General features: G+C 36.1%; 2 protein-coding genes across 2 annotated transcripts in view; both read left to right on the forward strand.

Moving 5' to 3' along the window:
- The window catches only part of LOC142354240 (integrin beta-3-like), a 402746-nt gene that overhangs the window by 87465 nt on the left and 301440 nt on the right, over positions 1 to 13841 (forward strand). The gene's annotated exons all lie outside the window — the stretch shown is intronic.
- Positions 1 to 13841, forward strand: part of LOC142353904 (uncharacterized) — a 57766-nt gene that overhangs the window by 12929 nt on the left and 30996 nt on the right. The window contains exon 3 of the mRNA XM_075406133.1: positions 3847 to 3994. Within this exon, the coding sequence (XP_075262248.1) occupies positions 3847 to 3994 (148 nt within the window). The remainder of the gene's footprint in view (positions 1 to 3846; positions 3995 to 13841) is intronic.

Below are 13841 nucleotides of genomic sequence, written 5' to 3' on the forward strand. Positions count from 1 at the left end.
TGTCGTCTTTGGCTGTCTGTTGCAAAACAAAATTTGCGCAAGCTGGTGAGTCCCTGGCTCCAAAGATGTGTCGTTGGTATTCGTAGACCTCTAATTCTTGGCTATTTGGTTGTTTCCACATGAATCGCAGATAACGTCGGTCTTTTTTTCGTACTCCGATTTGCATAAACATCGCTTCGATGTCTCCCTGGATGGCCATGGCTCCCTGTCTGAATCGTAGCAAAAATCCAAGCATATTTCCGAGGAGGTCAGGTCCAGCTAAGAGTTTGTCATTGAGGCTTGTTCCGCTTTGTGGAGCTTTGGCATTGCAGATTCTTCGTATCTTGTCGGGTTTGTTTGGGCTGACAAGACCATAGTGTGGTATGTACCATCTTGTATCTTTCTGTCGATGGAAGGGTACTTTTGCAATGTGACCTTTTTCCAGGTCTGCTTGAATGCCCTCATTGTATTTCTTGTACTGTTCAGGTTTCTTCTGTAGTCTGTTGACAAGATGATTCAAATGAGTCAAGGCTTGCGACCGGTTGTCTGGTAAACTGCTGTCCTCTTTCCAGAGAAGTCCCGTTTCATAACGTCCATCTGCTTGTCTCACGCATGTTGTGTTAAATATCTTGGTGGCTAACAAAACTTCTGGATCATTTGGTTTGGTTTTGGATTCCAATGGAATTGTCTCTGCTTTCCACCAATGATAAACTTCTTCGTTGAGGTCATTGTCTTTTTCAAGGCAATTGCTGCAAAACAAAGCGGTATGGTGCATTGAATGTTGTGTTTTGCTGTCATCCAATACTGTTTGAGGTCCAGAAATAGTCCAACCAAGTTTGAAAAGACTTCCGTTTGGTGCTGATGATGGTCCTTGTTCCACTCTGACTGGTGAGATAAGGTTAATGTTGTCCTGTCCAATCAATACTGTGACTTCGAGATTATGCAGAGTTGGCATATTGACATGTCTAAGGTGGTCATACTTTCTAGCAATGTCTCCCGGGTGCTCCCTCAGCTTTGGCAAATTGATGTTTTCCACAGCGTATATCTGTTTGAGGTTGTAGCGATCGTCGTCTTCCAAATTCGAAATTTCTGTTGTCGTTGTGTAACACGATTTTGTGTCTGTTCCGTTGGCTCCCTCCAAGACAAGTTGTTGACGTGTTTCTTTCTGAAGGCGTAGTTCGTCGGCTGTCTTCGAGTGAAGTATTGTCAAGCTGCTTCCTGGGTCGATGAAGGCGTATGTGCGAACTTTTTTCTCCTTGTTATGTAGAATAACTGGCATGACATAGAGAAGATTCGTTGTTTTAGTTGCTGCTGTCGTGTCCTTTGTTGTGGTTGTATCTTTGTTGCTGATGACTGCAAATGAGTTACCATTTCCTCTCGAGTTGTTCGATTGAGAGTTTGGTAGAACAACTGAGGTCAGTGTTCGTCCGTATCTACTGTTGGCATCGTGTAACAAAGTATTGTGTCGTTGTTCGCATCCTTGTTCCCTGCAATTAGAGATTGAAGGACAGTTGTTGGCTCGATGGTTCGCTCCCAAACAATTTCTGCAAAGGTTCAACTGATAAACTGTTTGTAGTCTTTCGTCTGCTGTCTTTGCTTTAAACGTTGGGCAATGGAATAACTGATGATTACCGTCGTTGAAGACACAAGGCAGAGGCTGGTTGTTGCTATTGCTTCCTCTTGTTGCCTGAAACATTTGTGTTGTGCTCCGCTGGTTATGCTGGTTCTTGTTGTTGTTGTTGCTAAAGTTGTTTATGTTCTGTGTTGGTTGTTGTTGCTGCTGTTGTTCCCTGTTTGGATGAGTTGGTTGTTGATGAAATTGTCGGTTTCCATTTAAGTTGAAATTTCGTTGATGTGTATCACTGTTTGTGCTGAGACTAGTACTGCTTCGTCCTTGATGCGTTGAACGTTCAGGTGCTTCTGCTATTTCTTTAATCCATTGGTTGAAGTCTGCAAGTGTCGGCTGCTGAAATCTTCGTCGTAAAAAAAGCTGATTCCATTTGAATTCTTCGCTGTAAGGTAGTTTGTCGGTTGCATGCTTCAAGATTGTCGTGCTGTTGAGATCGGCTTCGAAGTTGAGTTCTTGTAGTGTCCTTGTCATGGTGTTAATGAATGTGGAAAAATTTACAATTGTCCAAGGAAGAGATGTCGTTGGTGGCCTGTAGTTGATGAGTTTCTCCAACAAGTTGCTGACGATGACGTTTGGGTTCCCAAACCGCTGTTTCAACTCGTTTATTGCATCTTTGTACAGGTGTCCGTTGCAGGCAAATCCCTCAATTGCTGTTTTGGCTTTTCCAATTACAAGTCCCTGTAGATAGGCGATCTTCTGTCCATCACTGAGCTGAGTGTCTCCAATCATGAAACTGAAACGGCTGTACCAATGTGCCCATTTGCTCGGGTCACCGTTGAACTTCTGAAGATCCATCCTTGGAAGAGCTTCCACATAAGGCGTACAGAATGGAACTGGTTGTGATAACGTCGTTGACAATTGTTGTGGTTGTTCTGTTGGCTGATTGAATGTTTGTGTGTCCCCCATTCCAGTAACTCTGTTCTGCTGGTCGTTTAGGCTGCTTGAGTAAGCTAGTCTATCATACCAAAAGCTGTTGAGGTTGTCACGTTGAGCGGAATTGCTAGTTTCTGGTTGTTCGTTGTGTGAACTTCTGTTAACGGATGTTTGCTGTTGTCCAATTGCTCTAGTGTTGATGTTGTTGTTGGTTGCTGAGTTATCCGCTGTCGAGTTTGCTGTTATTGTTGTCTCGTTGTTGTCTTGTGTGTTGTAGTTTGTTGTGGTGTTTTCTTGCGAAAGGTGATTCTGAATTTTAATTTTCATGTCGTCGATGTTGTTCCACGTGTCAGTGATTTTTCCGATGTACTCCTCGTGCTGATCTTCGTCAAGCTGTGAAATCAACTCGTAACTGGTTTCCTCGAACTCCGAAAATGCTTCCGCTGCCTTTTCATGAACAATTTTTGCTGCGTTTATGTTCCCACTGTCAATCAATTCGCTCATGGTTTGCAGGTTCTTTGCAATTTTCTCCCCCATGACCCTGATTTTTGCTTTTAAAACGGGTGGTTGGTTCTGTTCGGCATTGCTCTCAGGAGGTTTGTATTCTGCTTTGTGTATTGTGTTGTTGAAATGTTGACTGTGTTGGGGGGTCTTTATTGTCCGGTGGGGGATGGGTCTTGGTCTTTGGGGTTGATTCGTGGTCTTTGTCTTTGCCTTTGCCCTTGCCTTTGCCTTGAGGTTGCGCGTTCGAGCGTGGTTAGGGGGGGTCACCAGAAAAAACTGTGCGGTGTTCCGCCTTCAGTTAATTTTGAATGTGTAGTGTTGGTGGTGCTGCGGCCGGACGTCAGAGAAGCAAACTAATCAGCTTGCTTCACTGACGCCAGTGTTGGTGGCGTTTCAAAAAAGACCCTTGAGTTATAGTTACTTTGGCACGATATGCCTGGGCTACCCTTTGCCCACTGTTGTTCCTTTTCAACAGTTATAACTTTCTTGAGATTTGCTTCACAAGTATTCTTTTGCTACCGTGAAAAAGGCATCCATTTCCTAACCATTGAATTATATCTATATAATCAACATTATGACTTGGTGTTCAAAGTTACAGTTTTTAGCACGTGCCTCTCCTGGTACAATGACAGTCGGATTTGACTGGGGGTATTCCAGGACAACGAAAGTGTAATCCTTTACTGAGGAGTTCCTCAGATTACATGTTCTGGTGTCTCCTTCCCTTTCTGGTTCTTTCCCATTATAGCACCTTCCACCAGTTTAGTGGGCATAGTGTATAGCTCCCCAATTAACGTTTTTTTACCATAAAAGAGGGCTATAACTTCGGGTGGGGGTCTTTATTTATTCACGGAAATTTCTAGGAAAACCCAGCAACATTCACCTGGTCTGGACTGATTGCTGGAGCACAATACACTCTGCACATTATCCGGTTGGAGGTCAACAATGAAACTGCTGGATCTGGAAATCCTTTTTCAGTCACAGATGGCAGCAATTTCACCTTCTGTGCTGGTAAACGTTTCTAGAAACATGAAACCTGTTGATGAGGACTAATTGTATAGCTCCTGTGTAAACAAGGATAAATCGAATTCCGATTTTCATGGAACTATTTCTTTTCCTCCATGAACAAAATTTTTGGGTTTAGTAGCAAATTTGAACAAACTAGTGCTTGTTTTTAAACTGATAATGGTTTGCGCAGACTAATAATTGGTGGGACTATCCATAGAAATTAAAATACAGTACTGAAAAGCAGGAAGATTTCCAATTACGGAGAGCAAATCTAAATCTACCGGGTTGTGGAGGGGGGGGGGGGGGGCGAATCGTATAGGAAACTGTTAAGATTTTAATTCTCAATTCTAAAAACAGATTAGGAGTTGCATGGATGAATTTTTTAGACGATTCAATCGTTGAAACAAGAGGCTCTATGTATATGTTAGAGTATAGTTCTTGGAAGCCTAAGGTAATTAGAGCTCAAAGAGGAGGGCGCTTGCGCCCGAGGCTGAGCTCGAATTGCCGAAGGCTTCCCAGAACTATACTCTAACATATTTAGACCACGATTTCGCTGTTCAAAACTCAAAGCGAGAGTTTAATTAAAATTTATAGTAACATTGCAATTCTCGTGCAGCGAATCAATCCAACAATTGAATAATCGTTCAACCCAAATAATAGTTTTTTTCTTAAATCCTTGATATTATTGTAGGAGCGAATGGATCGCAGAGGTCGTCAGCCGGCTCTGTTGTGTCACTCTCATTGTCACTCTTTATGGGTTTTAGAAAAATGAGCAATTTATAAAAAATATTTCTTTATATTGACTCAATTATTGACCTTAAAAAAGTCCTTCTGCCGAAGTTGATATATTTTGTGAATGTTTCTTGTTTTCGATTATCCCTTTTCACTATCTTTGAAAAGTGTTCGCTTTGTCTCATGAGAAAAAATTGGGCTTCCAAAAAATGTTTTCCAGAATTATGCCTTAAGGCTGCCAAGAATTTTTTCCAAGAAGTTTGCCCAGTTGATTGCTCATTTCATAACATTTTTTCAGGTTGAAATCTTCAACACAAGTGTGAAAATTGGGCGAAAAAGTGATTAAGTTCAAAGGCTAGTGTGATATAAAACAATGAAAAGTGTGAAAAGTATGAAATAATGACTTCTTGCTTGATCAATTTTTAAAATTAGTGATTGAGCCTAACTTTATTGTTGATTTTCTTTAACAGTGAACCTGAGGTCTAAATTGTGCGTTTGCTTATAATGTCCCGATCCCGCTTATTTACAAGTTTGCATTAATTGTCTACCAAATGAGGAAGAGATAGAAAACTTTCAAAATTCTCAAATATTGATCAAAAATATTTGGTGTCTGAATGAAAAATTGCTTCCTAATCAAATCACTTAGTAAAATTTAAAAAAATCCCACACCAATGGGCCTTTGAGACTACGATGGGCCATTACTAAGACTACGAGATGACAACAAAAAAAATAAAATAACAACAGACATTTACATCCAAAACTCTATATCTTGAACACAAACTACATAATTTAAAAGTCAAAATAGTGTTCACTAAAACCTAAACGAAACAAACAAAGTTCTTCCTCGCTAAAAACAAACATGAGACATCTCCTTTTTGAAACTCGGGAACAGGTAGACAAAAAAGAACAAAAACGACACAGTTGAAAACACACGTTTAAGATTTCTTGAAAACAAACAATTTCCATTAATGAAAACCATTAGACATCGTTGACATCTGATTGTAGGTTTTTTATTCAGTTTCATACTGTAATTTGAACTCTACCAGATCTGTCGATATCCAAAACATGTCGTACGTCTACAAAAAAAAACGACAAATTCAGAAGATCAGATAAACACCTTTAAATTTTGAAAAAGAAACGAAGTAGTGTAGACCATGATCTGATCCAAAAAATGAGATACAACCAACAGCATTTTCCTTGAACACAAAAAATGATATATCTGATTTCTGAATGAGACTAGGTAGCATGTAATTAAAAAATTCAAAAAAAGGCACAGTTAAAATAGACGATTGTATTTTTTGAGAACAATCAACTTCAAACATTAAAAATATTTGTTAACAACTGAAATCAATAATTAGATTCTTTCTCTCTCAAAACAGCTATTGAGATCTGTCGTGATTTAGAATATTTCATACATCTAAAAAAAGAATAATTAGACAAGAAAAGGAAATTAAAAATAATTGGCGAAAAAGTTCGTAAAAAACGCTTAAACCCCAAAAAGCCATTGAAGCAATAAACAATGCACTATAAATCTTGGATATGCTTATTTGAGTTTTTATTCAGCTCTAGTTATTTTATATGTGAACTGCAGTTAATGTAAGAAGTCGACAAAAGGAAATCAGAGTCAAAATTGAAAAAAAACGCATTTGATTCCAATGTCATAAAAGAATTAAGCTGTCAGCTAAAATCAGTAGGCAGTTTTCTTTGTCCATTAAGAAGAAGTTGCTGAGACCTAATTTGTCCCAAATACATTCATGACTACAAAGGAATGACAGAAAACTATAAAAGTAAAGTTCCTTTAAATTTTGAGTGGAGAAAGTCTCGAAGCAGTTAAAACCATAATCTGTTATGTGTAAACTATGTTATGCATAAACTGATATGTTCGATTGATCCTTCTTTGAATTCCAATAATTTGATATCTGACTTTTTTATAATGTTGAAAAAAAGAATCTCATTAAAAGCAAACGAACTAAAATAAAAAATGTGAAAGCTCGTAGTAACGATGCAGAAAAGCATTACTTAAAGCATAACACCGCGTTAAATATTAAGTTTCAATAGATTAGAAACACGATGCAACGGCTGTCTGCTCACTTTTAGCTGCAATTTGTCCAAAAAGTGAAAAATAGGTCGCAAGTCTCAGTATTCCATTGTTTTTTTTAATAAACAAATTTTTAACAGTGAAAACGACCATAAGCTTTTAACTAAAAGGCTACTTAGGTCTCCTTGGAACTCCGTATAAAGCTAATTGGACTTGTCAGTAGAACTTTTTGATCAGAATTGTTTTGTTTTCTAAAATTAACTTAGGAAAAAGCAAAAAATGCTAATTGATTGTCAAAAAAACTTCGACTGATTACAATCTGATTATTTTTGGGCTTCAAGAAACCGTGATTAGACCAAAACTAGTATTGGTGTTTCTATTCGTCTTTTAAATTGTTCGATATTTCTGGATGCAAAAAACCAATGAATAAAATATAAATAATGCATTTTGCTTAGTTATCGAGGTAAATTAGCAGAAAATCTTTAAGCATAGATTTTAGCCATAAATTGCAATCCAGCAGATAAACAACGCACTTTTGCTTTTAGAAAGAATATCATAAGCACTATCGTTAAAAATTTTAACAAAATTTTTGCAAGATGCGTAAAACTACAACAAATGCGAACAATAAAAACGAAAATCAGTCAAATGTTCACAAAGCTGTAAACCTCAAAAATTTTGTGGAAAAATTGAATTTCAAAAACAATTTTTAGTTATATATACTATATTGCACGGGCTTTCTAATGATGCCTCTCAGAATCCTCTACAAGGAATATACCGAACGGTCAAAATTGGCTGAACAAAGCAAGAACCGTTTGAGTGTAGAGTTCTTCTCCCAATAAAGTGGGTCGGAACAATTATAAATAATGACTGTCTACAATAGGTATTGTATTGTGAACGTGAAGACATTTCTAATTCAGGTGTATTGGTGGAGCATTTCGATATATACATATATATATATATATATATATATATATATATATATATATATATATATATATGTATACATATATATAAATATATATATATATATATATATATATATATATTTCCGCCCACCTAAAACCAGCGCAAGTCATATTTAAAGTTCTCCGCTGAAGTTCATTGGAACTCATTATGAATTGCTGCGGTGAAAAACACACAAGACGCTAAAAACCAGAAATAATAATTACATACAGTAACACCGGCCAAAAATCAAAGGAAAGCAACTGAAAAAACAATCCATTCTTATGAGCAGTTCAAAAAGGAAAAACCATATTTGAGTGCCCGTTGGGACAAGGAGGTTCGGTAATGCGCGTACGCACATGATATTCCAACTCCGCTTGTCCACATCCTTGACTTAATTGGCTACCAAATGATGCACAGATAGAACAATTTCAAAAAGATACATTTTGTTCAGTAAACCACTAATGGAATACAACAAGGCCACGCTAGAAGTCCGATAAAACTTGTTATTAATAGGACTACTGGAAAAGATCATTTAAAAAATTAAATAACAAACTTTAATTACGACCAAAACTCGATGTCTATATATTTTTTGAAACCGTTGCAAAAATCAAACTCGCAACAAAAACAAAACTAAAACTCGCATTAAAACCTAAACAAAAAACAAAAACCTATACTTCAATAGAAAAAATATTGGTCCTCTCCTCAATACGACTGGGTAACAGGTCGACAAAAAGAACAAAATGTGCAAAGTTCAGAGATACGTTGCTACTTTTGCAAACAAATGATTTCAGATTAATTTACATCATTAGATAATAACTAAAATCACTAACATCTTCATCAATATCTCCATAGGAAGCAATTGATACCTAACGTGATACGACTACAACAAGCAGGACAAAAACCGGCAAAAACAAACTTTGCGCAAAAATGGCAGTGAAGCCGTTAAAATCTCAAAATTGTCACTGGGAGCAAAAAAAATTCTATTGCACACTACTTCAAACCCAATGGGACCTACATTCAACGTTATATATTAGAAAGAAAATATAAATCCTTTAAAATGTACAACTATATAAAAATCACAATTAATGAAATTTCGTATCAACAGTAGTAACAAAGCCGAGAAAAAATTGGTTGGAACTATAACCGTTTTTAAATAAAATATAGTTTACTAGAAACGGGATGTGTGTCTTCACAGAGACAAAGCTACAAGCCCACCAAAAAACAATTTAAAAAACGGCCAAGCTCAAAAATCCAAATATGCTTTTGAAACAATTTCTGTTCAAATGTCATAACAGACATAGGTTTTCAACAAAAAGAGACCAACAAAGTGTTAACTCCTCAGAAAATTAATTGGGTTTGCCATTAATGAGACTAGGCCACGAGACTACAAAATAACAAATACAGGCAGAAGCCGAAACTTCACAAACAACTTCACACCACAGTATTCAAGGCACTATAATTAAAAGATGTTTTTTGCAGGTACTGTAAATGTTCACTTCCTCTCCATATGGACATCAACGGTTCTTCCTTATAAGGAGCCCTGCGTAGAATTGACAATAGAAACAAACCAAAACATTTACACATTAACAGCATAGAAAACTCGAAAATGTTTATGAAACTAAATGGTCAAAGGCAACAGTCAAAACATATAGCCAACCAAGAGAACAAAATTTGAATTAGTACGCATATTTGAAACTTAATTTTGAGAGAGTGAGTTACATGATGTTAAAAAGATGATATTTAAGAGTGAGTTAAAAATCAAAGCAAAGAAAAATTCTTTAAAAAAATTAATATGAACGTCATTAAAAAAAACTATTTACTGAATGATTTAATTAGATTTTATTTTTTTACGTCTTGGGGAAACAATTGATATCTATCAATATGAGTCATTTGTCGAACAACAATCAAAATAAAGACAAACATAAGCAAAATTAAAAAAAAACCTTTAAATATAGCGAGAGAACTGTGTCTCTGGCCAAAAGCATAATCTATTCAACAAAAACATTTAAAACATTCATAAGCCTTTTTTCCAAATCTGTTCATTTTCACATTTATGTTTTTCTTCAAGTAGATGTGTCAGCCCTGTGATAATTCGAAAGTGAAGCAAAATGAACTCATAAAATCTACAATTATGGTCAAAAAAATTTAAAAACTCGTAGTATCTAAACCAATTATCCATTACTTAAATATAAAACCAATAAAAGTAATGACTTTTTAACTAACTGCAAATGGTTTTTGCTTCTTTTTTGAGATCATGCCCAAGGCAAAGAGAGGAAAAAAAGAAATTATTGGCAAAGTACACAATTTTCCACCGACATTTTCTATAAACAAAAAACAAAGTCATAAGAGACATTATAAAACAACTGAAAGCATTGTCTGGTTCATTTATACCTCCTAAGAAGCCATTTGGATCCTTGATTGCAAAGACTAAGTCATTGGATTACGAAAAATAAAAAAAAATTGAATGGAAAAAATAAGATTTCTACAAAATTTTACAAAAGCTATCAATCAGAGCCATAAAAAACACGAGCATTTTTCTGTGACCGTAATATATAGTCCTTGAGCCTCATTTTGTGTAGAATGCGTCTGTCAGAAATTGAGACATTTATTGAATTCTTGTCATTAATTTGCACAAAAAACGGGTAATGCGGAAGTATTTTTTTAAAAAAGGCCGTGCCCCATTTATATCTAAAAAATTTTTACCGTAAGGTCCATGGTGAGATCAAGGTCAGCCCTGATATTGCTGCTCGGCTACGAAAACACCCAGTTGTTTAAATGGAGGAATTAGATTATATTTATTCAAAATTTTTCAGTGTATTAAAATTAATTAATGCATTTCGTTTAATTATCGAATTTGCGAAAATCTGGCAAAATTGTATTTTCAGAAGACTCTTAAAGCCAGCGGAAGTACAACTAGCGGAAGTACAACTAAATTTTCTGAGCATACGATGAATATGGCAGTTTTAGGGTTTCAACTTCAACCACATTTGGAGAATGTGGGCTAAAAAAGCATCGTTTAAACTTCTGAATTTTTATGTATCGCAACTTTTGTTTCCATGCGCAGGTATACCCGCTGCTTTCACGAACACAACGCTTTCACGAATTTCATTATGCAAGCAAATCACAACGAATGATTTCTAGAAAGCAATTTTTGGCATTCAACTTGTTCCCATTCCATATCTTCAAACCTTCATTTGACCCCGATTAAATTGGACTATAAGGTCACGAGGTATTAAGTTTGGAAACTTTTATCCCTCAAGAAGCTGTTGGGATGTATAAAAAGTTGTTGCTGATGCAGGAATAACAATAAGTTCAAGAAACTAGTTAGCTGATTTGCCGAAGAAAAGAGACCTGGCCAATATAATTGCCATTTTCTGCATGTCGACTCACTTTTTTAAATGCTGAACACTGGATTGGTACCAGAAACTAAATTTTTGGACATTTTGGAGGATGGGCTCTCTATTGTTTTTCTACGACTAATACGGCAAATAAATCAAAAGGACTGTTCAAGATAGAAGCGTTTTCGTTGCACCAGAAGTTAAAATATTAGAACATAGTTAGGCTCTTACTAAATCATAAACACTACTTTCTGCATGTATTTCTGCATGTATTAGTTATATGAAGTTTATTAGAAATTATAATTAATTTTCAAAAGAACTTCCGGTAAATGTGAGCACTTGAGAATGGTTGATCATTAATTCTATCAATATGGGGATTTCGTGAACAAGAAGGTTTAGGTTTCGTGTTACAGTGTTTACTGGACAAGCAGTCCATGATATGACAATTGCATTATGTGATAATCGATCTCTGTTTGTCACATAAATTCCAGATGTAATTTACTAAAGAAAACATAAACGTTGTTCTTAGATTTCTGACAAAGAACAATTTTGCACTGGTTTTTCCATTGTAATTAAAGCCCTCCTACAGAACACGAACCATTTAGAGTTCCGGGTGTGATACTTGGTTAGAAGATCATGATTTCTTTGTTTGATATAGGAGCGTGTTTGTTTAGTATAAGTAGAAGAGGTACTCTACTATTACATTGGATGGAAAATACTTTGAGGGACATTAGCTCACTGATACACAGAGACAATTTGCCAGGTTGAAAAAGAGAAATTATTAGAATTTAGTCGTTCAGCGGGCGAAACACTGTATGGCATTCGTAGATAACTAGAGCAAAACATTTAATACAGCGAAACTAAACGTACGCAAAAAGTTTGTTGAGAAATGAACCACGAAGGTAGTTCTGTCAGTTTAGATATTGTAGTTGCCTATTGTAAAAATTGAAAATTCAAGTTCGTTAATTCCTTTGCAGGTAATTTTCATGCTTCTGTTACGCTGACAACCACATTTAAAATTCCGAACCGGATTGAGATTAACTTTTCTGAGAAATCTGTTTTGCTACAATTTACAAGAGCGGAATTGGGAAGCCAACAGAATAGAAAAGTAGCTCTTTGTTAGTAACTAAATAAATCTAAGCGAGAATATTAACCAATCAGAATCGAGTATTTAAATTACGTCTAGAATTGCGTCTAATATACATAAAAAGTTCCGGAAAAGTTCGTATAACCTAATTTTAAGTAAATAATACCATGATATGTATCGAATAAGGCGGTTTTAGGCTTAATATTTTTAGGTTCTCTAGACGATTGTTGATCGATTATGAACTGATTCTGACGTCAATGACATCAGACAAAAAACCAGTAAAAGAGCATCAAAAAAACCTTGCCGTCTAAACTCTCACTTGTTGCTATGTACGAACTATACTTAATACGTTGATTGTGAATACTTATTCGTTGCTTACTGTTGAATACCTTTCTGCTTTATATATTTTTTTGGAGATGACGAATTGAATCCTCGAACTACAGTTTTCGATTTACTGAGTTATATTTGGCACCCCACAAGGGACCGTGCGAAGGTTCCCTACAACGTGGCAGTTGGAAACAACGAGGAGTACGATAAATTCACAGAGTACGTGAACAGTTTTCACCTCTCCTCCCCCGAGTGTGTTCTATCACAGCTTCGATCTGGGACCCATACACTTCGTCTTGTTCAGCTCAGAGTTCTACTTCCACGACAACTACGGCATCGGACAACTACAGGCCGGTACAACTGGCTGGTCGAGGACTTGGCCAAGACTAACACCCCTGACGCCAGGAAGGCCAGACCCTGGATATAAAAGAATCAGCGTTTTCTGGATTGTCTGACACTAAGCAGTTTGTTTTGGACATTGGACAACAGTTACCACAGGTGTCCCCATTTGATTGGAGTGATGTTGTTGATGTTTTTGGAGACTCCATGAAACACATTCGACACAGGAGAGATGTAGAGTGAAACCCGTTCGTATGACCTTTTCAAAACTGAGGAACATTTCGGATTTAAAAACTGTAAGAACAGAACAATTAAATTTTTGTGGCAGTTAAATTGATGAAAAAAAATTTAGACGGCAAAACCCAACCCTGGCTTTATTCCGTTAGGGTCTGAATTAGTAAAAAAAAAGAACACGATTATTTCGAGAGATAAATATACATAATCGGTCACCATTAATCCCCCACAAACATAATTTTCAGACGAAAAAAATCGATTTTGAAAATTTTTGGTCGAATTGTCGAAAATTTGTAAAAAGTGACCAAGTCGGTTCGTATATCAGAAAATTACCTCTGATATAGAGAAAATTGTGAAAACAAAATGCTAAAATGTTCCATTTTGAAAATTTTTGGTCAATTTTGAGGCAATTCTAAAAATTTTATAAAATCAATACCGAATATTGATAAACCGTATTTTCGAGAATAAAGTTGTCCAGTTTAGTGGATTACCGTTCCGTTTTCAAGAAATTGCAAAAAATTGACCAAAAATAGAAAAAAATTGGACAAAGGCATAAATTTTTGACAAAGTTGTCAAAAATCAATTTCTCCAGCAAGAAGCCCGTACTGAACGCCAAGTCAATATCAGTACTGGGCAAGTCTAATTCCAAGTCTAGATATCAGTACTGATTCAGAGCTATGACCTTAACACATTTAAGAATTGTCAGACTCGGCCAAGACTTGGCAAGTTTCAATACACGTGCGAAAATAAAGTTCAGTACGGGAAGTTCGTTAACTGAGTGAAACTCATTACACAGAAAAAATTGTTAAA

This window comes from Convolutriloba macropyga, chromosome 15, assembly GCF_964194025.1.
Source record: "Convolutriloba macropyga chromosome 15, txConMacr16.3, whole genome shotgun sequence".
NCBI lineage: Eukaryota > Metazoa > Xenacoelomorpha > Acoela > Convolutidae > Convolutriloba > Convolutriloba macropyga.